Here is a 17,893-nt window from a genome sequence, read left to right as displayed (position 1 = left end):
GGCCTTGACTTACTAATGTTATACAGCTTCTTCAGCCCAGGCTGCTCCTTATATATTCAGTACTTTAATATCTCCTCTTGGATATCTCCAAGACTCAATATATTTCAAACAAGCAACTCATCCTCTCTCCTGTCCTTCCACCCCACCCTGAAACAACAAACTGATCCTCTTCCAGAGATCCCTGCCTCAATTAATCCACCCAGGTACGTTAACCAAGAGCCTAGGGATTATCCTTGACATCTCTTTCCCCAGTCCCCTTACTGAATCCATCACCAGTCTCATCCATTTTTCTCACTTCAGTGTGTCTCAAATCCATCCACTTCCCTCTATTCCCATGGCTTTTACTCTAGACTGAGTGCCACATCTTACCACAGTCTACTCATGTCCACTTTTGTCCCTATTCCATTATCCAGCCATGGACAGAATGACCTTTTTAAAACATACACCTGATTATGTCAACCATAGCTTAACACTGGCTTCATGTTGCTTTTAGGAAAATGACAAGACTCCTACAGTGGCTACCAGTGGCCGTAACACTTGACTGTTTCTCTATTTCATCTTATATCACAAATCTAGTTCTTCCCACTCTAGCCACAACACCTTTCTTCTGAACTTACAAACAAATAATTCTGCTCTTGTAAACCCGTAAATTTCATTTGCAGACAGGTTTCATTTGAGGCAGGCAAGGACTTCTACAGCTTTCCAGTCTAGTAGCTCCTTCTACTGTCTTACACATTTGTCAATGTGGGTGACCTGCCTGATCTCTGGAAGGCATCTGAATTCTCGAGCCTTGAAGAACCGAGTGTGGTAATGCGTTCAAGGCTGTGATCATACCCTTGAAGACACTGAGCTCTCCCACCATAGGCTCTGTTTCCTTTTCCTGGAATGCTTTTTCTTCCACCTTTTCTCAGTTAAGCCCTACTCATCCTTCACCTCTGGCTTCAAGCACCACTTCCTTAGGGAAACCGTCTCTAACCGTCTTGTTTTGGTCAAATGCCTCTCTTAAGGTGCAGTTCTTCTTCTGAAACATTCTTTCTCCCATAACTGCCTGGAAAACTCTTACTCATATTTTAAGTCTCAGCTCAAGTCCCAAGCTTTTCCTAAACTCCCCACCCTTCCCATAGAACTGGTTTTTCCCGTTTGTACCTTACAGTAATCCATGCACACCCCTAATTTAGGATGGATAACTGACAAATTGTATTTACCTTTTTATAGCTGCCTCCTCTCTTATGAAAGTTTTAAAAGAAATTTTATTTCATTCATTTTTATATCTTGATCATCTAACATAATGCTTGGCACATAGTAGGTAGATAGTAAATGTTTATGGACTGAATAAATAATAATCTGCTCTTCAGATATAGGGGTGCACATACTAAGGAAGTAAGAGGAAAATGACACCTACTATGTGCTGAGAACAGTGGTAGGTACTATGCCTAAATGATCTTATTTGACATTCATGTCATATCTGGGGTGGGGGGAGGGATCACCCATATTTTACAGATAAGAAACTGAAGATCAAAAACTAAAAATAGGGCTACCATATGACCCAGCAATCCCACTTCTGGGTATTTATCCAAAGAAATCCAAAACACTAATTCAAAGAGATACATGCATTCCTATGTTCATTGCAGCATTATTTACAATAGGCAAGACATGGAAGCAATCTAGATATCCATTGATAGATGATTGGATAAAGAAGATGTGGTACATATATCCAATGGAATATTACTTGGCCATAAAAAAGAATGAAATCTTACCGTTTGTGACAACATGGATGGACCTAGAGGGTATTATGCTAAGTGAAATAAGTAAGACAGAGAAAGACAAATGTCATATGATTTCACTTATAGATGGAATCTAAAGAGTAAAACAAACAAACAAACTGATGGTTGCCAGATGGAAGGGGGTTTGGTGCTGGGTGGAAAAGGAGAAGGGATTAAGAAGTACAAATTGGTAATTACAAAATAGTCATGGGGATGTAAAGTACAGCATAGGGAACATAGTCAATAATATTGTAACAGCTATGTATGGTGTAAGGGAGATCACTTTGTAAGTTATATAAATGTCTAACCACTGTGCTGTAAACCTGAAACTAATATAATATTGAATGCCAACTGTAATTGAAAAATTTTTTAAATTAAATAAATAAAAACATAAAATAAAATAAAGTAAATAATATAGGGGATTCCACATCCCTAAAAGACACTGAAGAGCAGATATTTAGTAAGTTCTTATAATCACTATCTACCAAGTCAAGAAGCAGACATACAATGTTTCTGTTCTTTCTCACTACGCTCTGTTGTTAGAAAATTTTTGTTGTTGTTGTTGTTGTTAGAAAATTAATGTACAGATTTTTTTTTTTCACGTCAGACGGATAATGTGCCAATGTCGTAACAAGGTTTGTGGGAGGCACATTTTGCGCAAAAGCATGAACGCCCAATCATCACACTTATGAACTACAAAAGGATCCTTAATGTACAGATTTGATGGACTGTGAAAAATGACTTGATGAGAAAATATCAGTTTTTATTTTTTAAATACTAGATTAGTAAAGCTAAAATAAATAAGAAACAGGAAGCAATTTTCTATAATCTTTGTTTTCCTGAGTAACCTTTATCTCATCTTCACAAATGTCCCATCTGCCTATTGCACACTAGCCATGGAAATTTGATGTCACAACTTAGGAATATCTAATATTATTTCTAGATTCAAAAATAGTAAAAATTATGTTTACTTATGCAATTCATTAAGATCTAATTACCTACAGTCAAAAATATAACCTAAGTATGCTTTTAAAAATTACAACTATATAAAGGAACTATTCTGTGCTATATATGGAATAAATTATAGATGACTACAGAGTTATTGAAATTAGCAAAGCATTTGTGATATATGATGCTTATTTCTGATAAACATAAGTAAATCAAAGTTAATAATCTGTGGTCTAAAAAGAGACTACCTAATAGAAGTCTAGAAGACTTGAAGATAGTTAAGGTCCATGACAATGTTTATTAAAATGGCACACCAATTCCTCCATGTTTCATGAAATGTGGGGGTATGTGTGGGGGAGGGGAGAAGCTTTCAAAGAAAGCTTATAATCTATATGGTATTCATGTTTTATCTATCTATATATAAAATTTTTTTTTAATTGGGGAATAGTGTGTTTTTCCAGGACCCATCAGTCATTGTCCTTCAATCTAGTTGTGGAGGGCGCAGCTCAGCTCCAAGTCCAGTCGCTATTTTCAATCTTAGTTGCAGGGGGCGCAGCCCACTATCCCATGAGGGGAATTGAACTGGCAACCTTGTTGTTGAGAGCTCACACTCTAACCAACTGAGCCATCCAGCCGCCCGATATATTATCTGTATTTAAAGTAACCTTTGCCAAACCTTTGTCCTTACGTGCTTTTGTATGTTATCGTCTGTACAGTTTGTGCCAACATCCCTAACCCCTTTCTGTACCTTAAACCAGTTCCTCTTTCTGTTTTACCTATCCTGTTAATGCTGCTATCATCAAGACTCTTAACCATCCTAGTAAAAATCTTTGCAGCAACGTTGACATTTCCTGTGCCTTGCTCTTCACATCTTAGCAAGCCCAGCAGGTGCTGTCTCCTCCATTTCTCTTCTAATCACTGTGTTTTCAGGTTTGCACCAGCCCTCTTGCCAGGATTATTGCAAAAAGCTTTAAAACCGCTTCCTTGCGGTCAGATCCATCGTCTGCCTTCTCAATCATCCTATTCATCTCTCCCAGATTAATTTTTCTAAAACATAGCTGTCACCAGTTTCTTATCATCCACTGAATTAAATCCAAACTCTTTAGCCCAAGATTAAAACTGTTCATGATATAACCTTGCCCTACTTCTCTAACATTATTGGTCAGTGGTCTGCCATACAAGTGTTGGGGAATCATAAAGAGGGGCTAAGGATCTTAAGACAGACAAACTGGACTATTCTTTGTTCTTTGAACATGTTGAATTTCTCTCTCTCTTTCTCTCTCTCTGTGTGTGTGTGCCTTGGCCCATGCTTAGCCATGTCAAAGGACAGTTCAGTTACCTCTTACCCTGATGACCACTGACAAATATGATCTGCCTTTCCTCTGAATCCCCACTTTTTACTTGTGTAATACATTTATTTTTACTGTTAGGTTCATATTCATCCCACGAAATAGTACATTCTTTGAGAGGGGATTGTTTTTTCTCTACTTCTTTAGCCTTTGGCTAGTAGCTGCTATCCTAAAAATGAAAGACAGAGATAAAAAGGATTGATTTTCAAGTAGATCCACCATAATTTATTATCTATTCAGTGTCAAATGACATATCCAATGAACAAAACAGATAATCCTTACCTTCATGGAACTTACATTCTGGGGGTGGGGAGGGACTGGTAATAAAAATATTTTCTATATAAATCATGTGTATGTGAGTGTGTGTGTGTGTGTGTGTGTGTGTGTGTGTGTGTGTAATTCTGAAAGTGCTGTGCAAAAAATTAAAATTAAAGCACAGAAACAAGAGAGTGAGTTTTTGCAGGGATGAGGTTGGAATGGGGGGTAACAGCCAGGGAAGGCCTCCCTGAAAAGATGATGTTTGTATAAATACCTAAAGGAGGGGGGGAAAGGAGGAAATTACATGGACTATCTAGGGGAAAAGCAGTAGAAGCAGAAAGAACAGCATGAGCAAAGGCCCTGAGGGAAGCTTGCCTGGTATTTATGAGGAACAAAGAAGCCAGTGTGACTGAAGGGATTCCTAGGAGTTGAGATCAGAGATATAAAAGGAAACCAGTAAAGCATTGTAAGAACTTCTCTAAGTGACATGTAAAGTCATTGGAGGGTTTTGGGATAAAAAAATGGCAAAATTTATTTCAGGTTTTAACGGTTTGCTTTGGCTGCCATGTTGAGAATAGACAGTAGGGAGCATGAGGAGGCAGGGAGACTAATTAGGAAATTAATCGAGGTTTATAGACTGAGAATGGAGTTGCTAGTTAATAAATGAGGGAAGGCTGCAGGAGTAGCATATTTGCAAAGGAAGATGAGAACATTATTTCTGGATAGGATAAATAGATACCAATTATAATAGATATACAGGTGGAGATTTTAGAAATACGAACCAGTGGAGTTAGGGTAGGGGTAGGAAGGGCTGGAGACTGGGAGTCAGCATTATATAGATAGTGTGAAGTTGGGTGAGATCTCCAAGAGTAAGCGTAATTATAGAAAAGACCCACAGGTGAAACCCTGGGACACTATAACATTTGTAGGTTGGGCAGGTTAGTAGTAACCAGCTGAGTAGATAGAGAAGAAATACTCGGATCTTATCATCTATATTAACTTTTCATCCTTGATCTGGATTGAATTACAGAGGTGGGCCATTAAATGATAAATTAAACCTGTAAGGTGCATTGTGTTGGGAATGGAGATGGATGAGAAGAGGTGTAGCAGTACAGCCTGTAGGGTAGGAGAAAAATACGTATTAGCACTAGGAACTGGGCCTGTTTTACTAGTTATATAATATGAAAATAGAGACATTTCTATTTTGTTGTAACATGAAAAACCCTAGGGAGCTTTTTCTTTGTATTGTCTATTGTGATAAAATATACTTCATATATAATTTACCATTTAAACCATTTTTAAGTGTACAATTCAGTAGCATTAATTACATTCATAATGTGTGCAACCATCCCCATTTCCGGTGCCATCGATTCTTCACATTAGACATATAAAATAGAAATAATGATATATGGGTCTATATTTTCTGGTAGAAATTTAAAATTGGGAACATGGGGAAAAATAAACTTGAACTCTGGACTCATCATTAGTGATGAACTGTGGCTAGAAATACCTTGCAGAAGCATATCCATAGAAAGAAAAAGAGGAGACCAGTGTCAGTAACAGGTTTGTGTAAGAATTGTGGAGAATTATAATAATCTTTGAAAGAGGATAAAAATTCAGAACAACTTTGGCTACAAAGACTAGCAATGGGGCCGGCCTGGTGGCTCAGGCGGTTAGAGCTCCGTGCTCCTAACTCCGAAGGCTGCCGGTTCGATTCCCACATGGGCCAGTGGGCTCTCAACCACAAAGGTTGCCAGTTCAATTCCTCGAGTCCCGCAAGGGATGGTGGGCTCTGCCCCCTGCAACTAAGATTGAACACAGCACCTTGAGCTGAGCTGCCTCCCGGATGGCTCAGTTGTTGGTTGGAGCATGGGCTCTCAACCACAAGGTTGCCAGTTCAATTCCTCGACTCCCACAAGGGATGGTGGGCTGTGCCCCCTGCAACTAGCAACGGCAACTGGACCTGGAGCTGAGCTGCGCCCTCCACAACTAAGACTGAAAGAACAACAACTTGAAGCTGAACAGAACCCTCCACAACTAAGATTGAAAGGACAACAATTTGACCATTGTTCCCCAATAAAGTCCTGTTCCCCTTCCCCAATAAAAAAAAAAAAAAAAAAAAATGCAGATTCTGTTAAAAAAAAAAAAAAAAAAAAAAAAAAAGACTAGCAATGAATTTTGCCCAGGCTGCAAGGGATGCAGGGCTCACAGTAAGAAAACAGTGCCCCTTTAGGGTGGTTAAGAAGTAAAGTCTTGGAATACAATGGGCCAGGAAGAAGAAACTGGGAGTTTCTGAGTTTAGGGCAGAGACTTGAGGTCGGTGGGAAACAGAGCTAAGCAGAAGGCATACATTCAGAAAGTTCTGACGAGGCAGAAGTATCTTAGGGCTCCAAAGAAAGAAGAAATCTGCTTTAGCAATATTTCTTTGGCAGAGGTGGTGGGGTGGAGTGAAAGCTTAGGTGTAGGGGATTAGGGTGGGGAGAAATTGAGGTTCAATGAGAAGCTCTGAGAAGACAAGACTGAGTTGGTGGGAGATGGTGCAATATCAGAGGTTCCTGGAAAGAGTGAAGAACCAAAGTTTGGTTCTGCAAAGGGTTCATTTTAGGGAAGTCAGAAGACAACCCTATGGGCAGTTACAGGTCAACTGTCCAAACAGGATAATGAACCGGGATGAGCTCTCTGAGTTAGTGGGTTTTGCAGGCACCTTCGCTTCTTGTCTGTGAACACAAGGGGCCTGAAAGCGAAGCCTGGAGTAGGCACGTGGGGTGACGCTGGCTGGGGGACGACGAGACCGAGCGGCTCGGGCCTGGGGCCTTGGCCCGGCCCCGCCCCTGATTACGTCATCAGCCGGCGCCGCGCCGCGCCGCCCCGGGTTACTCCGCCCCGCCCGCGCGGCGGTGGGTGCCCTGTCACAGCCAGCGATGGCCGCGGCTCCGGCCCGTGATTTGTAAATTAGCAACTAAAGCTCCCGACGCGGCTCTGGTCCTGATGGCGGCGGCGGCGGCGGCCCTGGCAGCCGCGGACCCCCCTCCCGCGATGCCGCAGGCCGCAGGAGCCGGAGGATCCGCTACCCGCCGAGACTTCTATTGGCTGCGTTCCTTCCTGGCCGGAGGTGGGTGTCGGCGGAGAATACCCGGTCGCGCTCGGGGTGGCGGGGCAGGACCTGGGGCAGGTCGGTTGCAAGCGGCCGCGATGACAGTCTTGGACAATGGCTGCTTCAGTGCTCAGCCAGATGATGTCTATCTTGACCTACTGTCACCTTTCTCTAATTCATAATCACTTGGCTAGTGAAAGCAGGATCCTGGAGAGAAAGGGCCTCGAACGGTCGTGGGGCGTCTGGGAGGTGCGAGGGCTGAACCAGGCACCCATTCTTCAGGGTTGGATGGCAGAGAAAAGGGGGAGTCTCTTACAAAGACCCCAGAGCTTCAGTGAAACATGCTGGGCACCACTTTCCTTTATAAAGACCATCGGTGACCGATTGTAGAATTGGATTGCGTTGTTTACTTAAAAGAAAACAAATATTGGAGTTTAACTTTTTAAACATGACTGGGAAATTATTCAAAACTGTCTACAACTAAAACTGGTTCCAGTAATTCTAGTAAACTCCGCCACAGCTACTTGACAGATAGCTGGTGTGACTACTACTGGTGTGACTGTAGGGCCAGAAGGCTAGTATTCTCTTAGACATTCTCTCTGCCTTCCCATAAAGAGGTGTTTTACTCTCTACCCTTTCTCAGTTGATTGTCTGGGTTGTCATCACTTAATTATTTGTTAAGGCTGGGAATTTTAAAAAATTCCATATATGAGGACTTGTAGAAAGATAGTATCTGTATGCTGAGGTAGTATTAAAGAACTTAATTATTTTGTTCTGATAAAAAGGACATTCATTCATTTACACCAGGAATATTTGAATGCCTGCTATGTGCCTGCTACATGCTCCATGTACATCAGGGAACAAAACAAGGATCCCGGAGTTTACATTGGTTGGGGAGTTGTGGGGAGAGAGACAACAAACAAAATGCAAAAGTCAGTTATATAATGTTAGAGGGTGATGAATGCAATTGGAAGAAATAAAAAGGAGAATGAAGCAAGGAAATGGAGAGGCTAATTAGCACATATTAAATAAAGTAGTCATAATAAATCTCATTGAAAGGATGACACTTGATCAAACTTGAAGAAGTGAGGGAGTTCAGCAAGTTGATGTCTAAGGAGAAGCATTTGAGGCAGAGAGAAAAGCTAAAGCAAAGGCTTCAAAGTAGGAGAGGGCCTAGTCTGTTCAAAGAATAGCAGTGAGACCTGTGTGACTGCAGCCAAGTGTGGTTGATAAGGAAAGGAGGTTGGAGAGGTAAAGAGGGGCAGAAAATGAAGGGCCTTGCATACCATTGTAAAGAGTCTGACTTTTACTTGGAGTGAAGTAGGGAGCCATTACAGGTGTTGAGCAAAGAAGTGATGTGATATAACGTATTTCAAAAAGATCACTTTGGCTTTTTGTGAGAATCAGTGTAGGGGGGTAAATATGGGAAGCAAGGAGACCAATTTGGAGGTTGTTGAAATAATTCAGATGGTGGATGGTAGCTTGGATCAGGTCAGTAACAGGAGAGGTGGTGAAAAACTGTGATTATCTGGTACAGATAGAACGAACAGGATTTTCTCACAGATAATAGATGGGGTAAGGAAGAGGGGTGAAGGGTGGCTGTTTGGTCTGAGCAGCTGAAAGGATGAAGCTCTCATTGACTGAAATGGGAAGGCTGTAGTTGGAGCAATTTTCATGATGGTGGTGGGGGAAAGGAGATGAGTTTTGGACATGTTACATTTTGTGATGTTGACTAGTCATTGAAATAGAGTCATGGTACTTGTAGGCAAGGATAGCAACTAGGACTCTCCTATGCTGCTAATAGTAATGTCAATTGGTACAACCACTTTGGAGAACTAGTTAAGCAGTTGTCTATGAAGCCGAATGTTTGTATGCCGTATGTTCCAGCAGTTCCACTCCTAGGTATATACCAACATATATACTTCTGTTCACGACTGCAATATTCATGGTAGCCCCAAACCAGAAGCAACTTAAATGCCCATCAATGCTAGACTATATAACCAAAATATGATATAATATGATACAGTGAAATACTATGCAGCACTGAAAATGAATAAATTCCTGTCACAGGCAACAATGTGGATGAATCTCACAAGCATAATATTGAACAGAAGAAACCAGACACAAGACAAGCCATACTGTGTGATTTTATTTGCATAAAGTTCAAAAAGAGTCAAAACTAAGTCCATGTTGTTAGAAGTCAGAAGGCTGATTGGTTGTCTCTAAGAAGGAAGGGCAAATAGTGATTTTGGAGCACAAGAAGGACTTCTGGGAGGCTGGTAATGTTCCATTTCTTGATTTGGTCCTTACGTGGTTGTATTCACCTTGCAGTAATTCATTAAGTGGCATATTTATGATTTGTGCATGTTTTCCTGTGTATCTTACAGTTAGTTACTACATGAAATCATTAAAAAGAGGAAAAGAATTGGAGACACCAAGTATCAGAAACTGCAAAGGAATCTTGATTAAGCTGTTTATTTTTTAGAAGCTTGCATAATTTTTTCTTTACATAGTTTTTTGTTTTAAAATCATCTTCATTAAGGTATCATTTATTGATTACAGTATCGTTTAGGTATCATTTATTATCAAAATTCACCCTTAATTTAAATACATTTTCAACTTACAACATTTTCAATTTATGATGGGTTTATCGGGATGTAACTCTATCATAAGTCAAGGAACATTTCTACATGTAAGGTACTTTACAAAAGTGCCTTAGCTCATTTGGGCTGCTATAATAAAAATACCATAATCTGGGTGGCTTATAAACAATGAACAGTTACTTTTCATAGTTCTGGAACCTGGGAAGTTGAAGATCGTGGTACCAGCAGATTTAGTGTCTGATGAGGACTTGCTTCCTCACAGATAGCACCTTCTTGCTGTGTTTTCACAAGGTGGAAAGGGTCAGGGGTCTCTCTGGAGCCTCATTTATAAGAGCCCTAATCCCCTCCATGAGGTCTCTGCCCTCATGACCTAATCACCTCCTAAAATCCCTACCTCTAAATACCATCACATTGGGAATTAGTTTTCAACATAAGAATTTTGAGGGGGACACAAACAACATAGCAAAAAGTCTGTATATATTATCGCCTTAGAAGTATGCCAAGCTAATAGGCCTGGCCTGTATGTATGCACTTTACTGTCATCCACGTGTCTGCACAGTGGCAAATGGTAGGGACCAAATACCTAATTGCTGAATGTATGAATGAATGAATGACTGAATTTTTGGGTAAAAGTTGATTGTTTCAATGCAAAAGTTATGCAGAAGAGGAGGTTACTTCAAACAGAGACTTGCAGTTGAGCAAATACCTTCAAATGTCTGTCTCCATAAACACATCTAACAAGATTCCCAGTGTTCATCGGGTATTAGGAGGCAGATTTACATTCAAGTATGACATGTTCAAGGATTAAGTTACAGGGAATAAGGGCCAATCATCTGCATATTCCTTCTACGGGATAGTTCTACCTGTGGAGACTAAATTAGACATCACAGAGTGTGTTGGCTGAACAAATAATGATTTCCATTGGAAAGAAATGGTATGCGATATCTTCCTGACCTCTTAAAATTTTTTTAGGTATTGCCGGATGCTGTGCTAAAACAACAGTTGCTCCTTTGGATCGAGTAAAGGTTTTGTTACAAGCTCACAATCATCACTATAAACATTTAGGTGAGTAAATAGATGCTAAAGCTACAAATGAATGAAAATATTATCTATCTTGGTTTCCAGTTTTGAATTATAGTAGAAAGAGGACACAAAAAAGAGTTCAAGTTTGGGGTCAGATTTTGCAAGGGATGTATCTCTTATGCATTTTAATATTTTCGTTTGAACTAGTGGTTATACATTATCATTTTCGGGTACCGATATCCTCTAAAGCAAAATCTTCAAATCATTGAAGTATGTACTATTTGTTTATTGGAATTAATGTGTCACATCCTTGACAGACACACATTAACAGCTAGGTCTGATTTTTAAAAACAATCTAATCAGTGATGGAGATAAAGTTTATTCTTTTAAACATTTAGTTAAACATGCATTCTAGAAATATTAGTGCAAGCAGAATCCAATGCAATTAGTATATATAGGTCAACTTACACTGTTAAAAAAAAAAATCAAGCCCTTAGTTCCTTACAAACATAAAAGTCAGCCATTTAATTAACATGGACATTAATAATAGATCATTGGTGGGAGTAAGAATTTTTTGTAGCCCTTTTGGAGAGCATTTTGGTAATATGCATCAAAAAGATACATACTCTTTGGCCTTGCACTATAGTTTTAGGAAGGTATTTTTGAGGAAGTATTAATCAGAAACATGCTCAAAGATGTATATATAGAATAATCAAAGTATTATTAATGTTACTGAAAAACACCAAAACATTTAATAATAGGGAATTGGCTAAGTTAAATAATAAATATTATTTACATAAATAAATAAGTCCATATTATAGACTATTTTGCAATCACAGAAAATTGTAAAAGAATATTAACTAGGAACCATGTTCATAATGTATTAGTTAAGTGAAAAAAATATTACAAAATGGTTGAATCATATAGCATTTTATAGAAGTAAACATGTATTTAGACAAACATGAGTGGTAATTTTCAGTGGTGAGATTAGAGGAAATTATTTCCTCTAAGCTGATTTGTAATATGTGTTGAGCATATGTTACTTTTTCAATTAGAGGGAAAAAGGTTTAAAATAAAAAAGTTAATGTGGACAGAGACCAAGAAAAAAATTAGGTTGAGGGAATGAACTCATAGCACACACTCCATTGCTTTACAGTTTCATGCTTCAATAGATATGAATGATGTGTGCTCTGCATGATCTATGTAGCATCACTGTATAAGAAAGATGGTTAACAGAGTGAATAAGAATCAATTGTTTTTTCAATTGGATTTTTAAATGTGATTTTTCTCAAAAAATGGAATGGATATTTATGTTATATATTAATTGTATCTCATTTTCTTCTCAATATTTTTAGTACTAAGTCTATACTTAAAATTGAAAGAAAACATTGCTACCATCTCTGTGTCCAGCAATGAATTGTATATCTTCACAGTGTACTGCTCATGTATAGAAAGAATCAGACCTTTGAACTTATTGAGAGATTATGTAAAACTGGAAAGGAAGGAAATGATTTTCTTTTGTTATCTCAATTGAGGGTGAAAAGGAGATGAATTATATTACCCAATATCTTGGGGTGCTTTACAATAGCTCAACATATGAATGTCTGAACAGGATTGTTTTATTACTTTAACCTCCTCCCCATGCTGATGTATGTTGTTTTGTTGCCTGATTTGTAATCATTAGATGACATATTCACATTAGATTTCACGCTCTACAGGGCTGCATGCCATGGGTTACAGTGTACCCTACAAGGCATGCAAAATTTGAAATGGAATTCCTGGAGGGCAACAATGAACTATTGGTGCAGTATTGGAGTTTCGTGTATCTTTAAAATATATAAGCCAAAAACAAAAAAGTCATTGTTGGCTTTTTATTTGAAAAATGTTTTTGGACATTTTATTCTAGGTACCTCACTTTTTATATGTATGCATAAGATAGTTTTTAAAATTTTACTTTTTTAAACATGAATTTTCATAGTCAAATTAAAGATGAAGATGTGCTATTGAATAAAACCTCCGCTTCAGCTTCTTTTAAAAAAATGTGTGACATTACTTCCAAAGGCATCAAAAACTGCTTTTTTTGTTTGCTTTTTAATTTATTTTTTACTTATCAAATGCAGTTGACATTCAATATTATGTAATATCAATTTCAGACAAAACTACTTTTTATTTTGAATCAAATTATTGTGGCCGAATGAAAAGGAAGGAGTATGGTAATTAGAATTTCTCCTTCCCCCAACTTACAATGTTAGTGTAAAGAATTTTTTCCTAAAAACAAAAACAAAAACAAAAACAAGAATTTTTGCCTGTAATATGTTATAAATCTTTTACCTCCATTTAGCTTTATAGAATCAAATGTAATATTTTTGGTAGATAAATCATAATACGATTCTTAAAAGTCTTTACTTTTAACTTTGTTGCTTTTACATTTTATTTATTTATTTTTATTTTTTCAATATATAGTATTTTCACAAGCTCATAATTCAATAATTACAAAAGCGAATGTCTCCCTCACTTATTCCCCTCTTTGGAATCAAACATTTTTACAAGTTTCTTCCACTTCCTTTTAGAGCTAATGTATACATACATAAGCACATGCTTATATTTTACCAGATGTTAGTTCCTTCTAACCCCAGTTTGATAAAGTAAGTAAAGATACGGAGAAGGATTTAAATACACATAAACTTGATATAACAGATACATAGGGGACTTTGCACCCTACAGAGAATACATAGTCTTTCCAAACATTTTTGTAACATTTGCAAAAATTGGTCCAGTGTTATGTCAGAAAGAAAACCTCTAATAACTATGTATGGTGTCAGATGGGTATTAGATATATCAGGGCGATCACTATAAATATCTAATCATTATGTTGTACACCTGAAAGTAATATTTGTATGTCAATTGTAATGGAAAAAGAATATTAAAATAAAACAAAATTTCAATTCATTTCCCAAAGTAAAAATAGTACAGACTGTAGGTTGAAGGAAAAAAAAATACAGTTGTCTCAGTGGATCTTTAAAGGCCATTTGAAAACATTCAACATCCATTTTTCATCTGTTTGTCTTTCTCTTTATTTTGTTTTAGCTAAGATTTTTGTAAAAAGCATATGTATAGTTAAATATGACTTCTTAACAGAATTTGAGTATCTTGGCTTTTAATAGAGGGATTTGTCATTTAGATTTTTGCAATCATTGAGTTACTTACATTCTTATTTTACGTTTTTTTGTTCATTGTGATCTCATGTCGCACCCCCTCCTTCGTTTCCTGGATTTCCTTTTTTGAAAGTACTGTATCTGTTTCAGTTGTCCTAATGGTTTATCTTAAAATGTTTGTGATAATCAAAGAGTTTCAAAGAATGATAAATAATAAAAATAATAAACATGTGGACCCACACAGAGATTCAGAAATAAACATCAGCACATTGAAACCTCCTCTGTACGTCCCTGCCATAGGCCTTTCTGTCCCTACTAGGTAGCCATTGTTCTCAATTTGATTACCCTTAAATCATTTTAAACACATTTGAGTCAAATTAAACAGGGCTTAACCTTTGCCCCCTCTTCCAGCAAGTGGACATCTTAAATAGAATTTTTTGTGAGGGGGAACTTAGTTTTATTATTCATGTATTTTGGGAGAATTTTACATATTATTCACATAGCTGTATGTATACATAATAGAATTCTCTTTAGGAGACTGTTAATCCATTTAGATACCTGCTTATTAAAAATGCTTTGAGGACGTATGTTTTCTTGGATGTTAATAAGTACCTACAATTTTAATTTCTGAGAGGGGATCAAAGGTTACTTGCATTCTAAAATTCAGAATGAGCCTAGTAATTTACTTTCATATTTGATCAAATTTTTGTTTGGAAAGGAATCTGAATTTAAATAGTTTAATAATGGAAGTATGTAGTGACATGTTTATGGGAAGTCTGTACTGCAAATAGGATTAGTGATTAGCATTAACAGAATAATCCACATGTCAATACATAAGATCAGAGCTCCCGTCTTTGTTTATCAGTATTCCTAATAAAAGTATCCAAATAATGAAAATTTGCCCCCAAATTTAAATAGTTTTAATAGGTAGTTTTTTTGTTTCCTTAGCAGTATACTTATGTAAACAAACCACACATGTATCTAGGTCAGTCTGGGCACCTTCCTTCATCCTTCCAGATAAAGTCGATCATCTGCAGTGCAATATCTGGACTTTGAATATGTTCTGTTGTTAATATTTCTTAGATTACTATAATTTAATATAATTTGTGATAATTATAAATGTAGTTTACTATAATTTGTAGCTGTTCTTGCTATAATATGCTTTATATTTTTACATGCAATATGTTTATATAATTTGAACATGTGATATATTTTAAGTAGGTTTAGCTGTTATATAGAAATTACTGTTCATGTAATTCCTCAAGCAAAATATTATGAATGATGGCATAATAATCCTTACCTATGATTGTTGAAAATTTTTTTTGTGATGAAAATTTGAATTTAGATAGCTTTCTCTGTTTTAATAGCATTTTTCTTCCAAAAATAGGAGTATTTTCTACCTTGCGTGCTGTTCCGCAAAAGGAGGGGTACCTCGGATTGTATAAAGGGAATGGTGCAATGATGATTCGAATCTTTCCCTATGGTGCAATCCAGTTTATGGCGTTTGAGCATTATAAAATGGTGAACTTTCATTTTATTTCTTCTTTTGTGTCTTGAATAGCACATCTAGTTGACAAGGCATTTGCTTTGGCCTTTAAATTTACTTTGGCTGAATAGATAAAGTAATGCGGTTTTGAAGGAATAAGTCTTGTGGTAGTTTAAAATTTTAAAAATAACTTGGTTGTGGTGTTATCCCAAAATTTTCAGTCATTTTTGAGTAAGTTGTTTATGTTCACAGTTATGAAGAAGAGACAAAGTATCCTTCAAGTAGATAATAATGAAACCATAAACGATTAATACTTTGGTGTGCTTTTTGTTTCTCACTTGTAGGAGAGGAACATTATGGCTTTGGATTTTCTTATAAATAAAATAGTGAAACCATATTGTGAAAGTCTGTTTTTAAATAATAATCTAAGTTAACAGCTTTTCCCATCTTGCTCATTGATTAAGTTTCTTTTCTCTACCTGACTGAAAGTTTATCCTCTCAAACATCTTGACACAGAAAGGGGTTAAGTATGTTAAATTTCCTAAGGTATCTTAAAATGACAGTGTTCTATTCTAGTCAGTCAGAATTGGTGCCATCAATATATCAAAACTTTATTGTCTATAGAAACATTCCTACTATTCCCATTCACACTTTAAATATTTATAGTCATCAATGTGTAGTATAGTGTATTTGGCAATTGTAAGCTAGATTGCTTCTGTAAAAGTACAAAATTACAGCAGAGGCTACAGAGGAAATATCTGACCTCCTTATGATATAACACTGCCCAGTTCATATAATTGTACTCATTTCACTCAGATTTATTGAATACTGATTTTACTAGTTCTGTAACTTTTGAAATAAATCTTCATTATTAAACGGAAATGAGTAGCGTTTTAAAAATATCTCATTTAATTTGATGTTTTTGGTTTTTTAGTTCATTACTACAAAGCTGGGAATTTCTGGTCATGTGCACAGATTAATGGCTGGATCCATGGCAGGTAAGAGGAGTGGGTATATTTGATTTCTGATAAATTTATTTTCTATTAAAATACTTAATTTGGCTTAGGTAATATGTATGACACTGATTAAGTAGCATACATTTGTTATCTTTCTATACTCAGTTATATAAGAAATCAATATCTGGGTGGCTGGTTAGCTCAGTTGGTTAGATTGTGGTGTTCTTAACACAGTAGCCAGTTGGATCCCCACGTGGGCCACTGGGAGTTGCGCCCTCCACAACTAGATTGAAACAACTACTTGACTTGGAGCTGATGGGTCCTGGAAAAACACACTTAAAACAAAAAAAGAAAAGAAAAGAAAGAAATCAATATCACAACTCAAAAGAGTATTTTACAGTAGGAGATGGTAAGAAATAGTCTACATTTACAACTATGTGAAAAACACGTTCCCTTTGACAATTCTACTTCTGGAAATGTTTATTTTTTTTGCCCAACAATTCTAAAAATTATGACTATAGTAATACATAATCCTATACAATGAAAATAGTTCCACTACCTAGAAGCAATCACTATTAGCAATTTCTTATGTATCCTTTTTTCTAATACTACTGTATAGGATTAGAATTTTTTGTTTACAGTTATCTTAAGACTTTCTATATCAGTACATAGTTGTTTCTTTTCTTTTTTTTAATTTTATTGGGAAATATTGGGGAACAGTGTGTTTCTCCAGGGCCCATCAACTCCAAGTCGGTGTCCTCCAATCTAGTGGACGGCACAGCTCACTGGCCCATGTGGGAATTGAACCAGCAACCCTGCTGTTCAGAGCTCATGCTCTAACCAACTGAGCTATCTGGCCACCTTCACATTTTTAGTATTTGGCAATTAATTATCAGTAAGATTAATCAGCCTTTCATACTTTCATTTACCATTTGTATGTCTCTTTCTGCTTTGAGTTGTTTCTATTCTTTAAATATTCATTTTTATGCGTTTGAGAATTAGAACATTAATGGGTTTTTTTTTGTCAAATATTGCTAATATATTATTTCCCAGTTTTAGATTTGTCTTTTAAGCTTACTTGTAATTTTTTAGAAACATCTAAAAGTTGTTTCCCTCCCATATGGAAGTTTTACATAGCCATATGGGTCAGTCTTTTATTCTGTAGCTTCAAAACTTTGTGTTGTGTTATAAATGCTTTCCCCATTCTAAGATAAAAACATTTAATCATGTTTTCTACTGAAACTTTTTTATATTGATT

At 36.7% G+C, this 17,893-nt stretch overlaps 1 protein-coding gene and 1 non-coding gene across 2 annotated transcripts in view; one reads left to right on the top strand and one right to left on the bottom strand.

The window, feature by feature from the left end:
* Positions 1–2,364: 2,364 nt before the first annotated feature.
* LOC141572985 (small nucleolar RNA U13) lies at positions 2,365–2,468 on the bottom strand. Its single transcript, XR_012498573.2, has one exon. It is a non-coding gene; the product is annotated as a small nucleolar RNA U13 (small nucleolar RNA).
* Positions 2,469–7,176: 4,708 nt separating this feature from the next.
* SLC25A16 (solute carrier family 25 member 16) overlaps positions 7,177–17,893 on the top strand; it is a 29,388-nt gene continuing 18,671 nt past the window's right edge. Inside the window, exons 1-4 of the mRNA XM_019731893.3 lie at positions 7,177–7,430; positions 10,988–11,080; positions 15,581–15,714; positions 16,614–16,677. Coding sequence (XP_019587452.3) covers positions 7,307–7,430; positions 10,988–11,080; positions 15,581–15,714; positions 16,614–16,677 — 415 coding nt within the window. The 5' untranslated portion in view covers positions 7,177–7,306. The remainder of the gene's footprint in view (positions 7,431–10,987; positions 11,081–15,580; positions 15,715–16,613; positions 16,678–17,893) is intronic.

This window comes from Rhinolophus sinicus, chromosome 15 (genome assembly GCF_057876585.1).
Source record: "Rhinolophus sinicus isolate RSI-liver-muscle chromosome 15, RSI-T2T, whole genome shotgun sequence".
NCBI lineage: Eukaryota > Metazoa > Chordata > Mammalia > Chiroptera > Rhinolophidae > Rhinolophus > Rhinolophus sinicus.
Note: the sequence above shows the minus strand (reverse complement) of the source record. Positions and strands in the feature narration are given on the sequence as shown.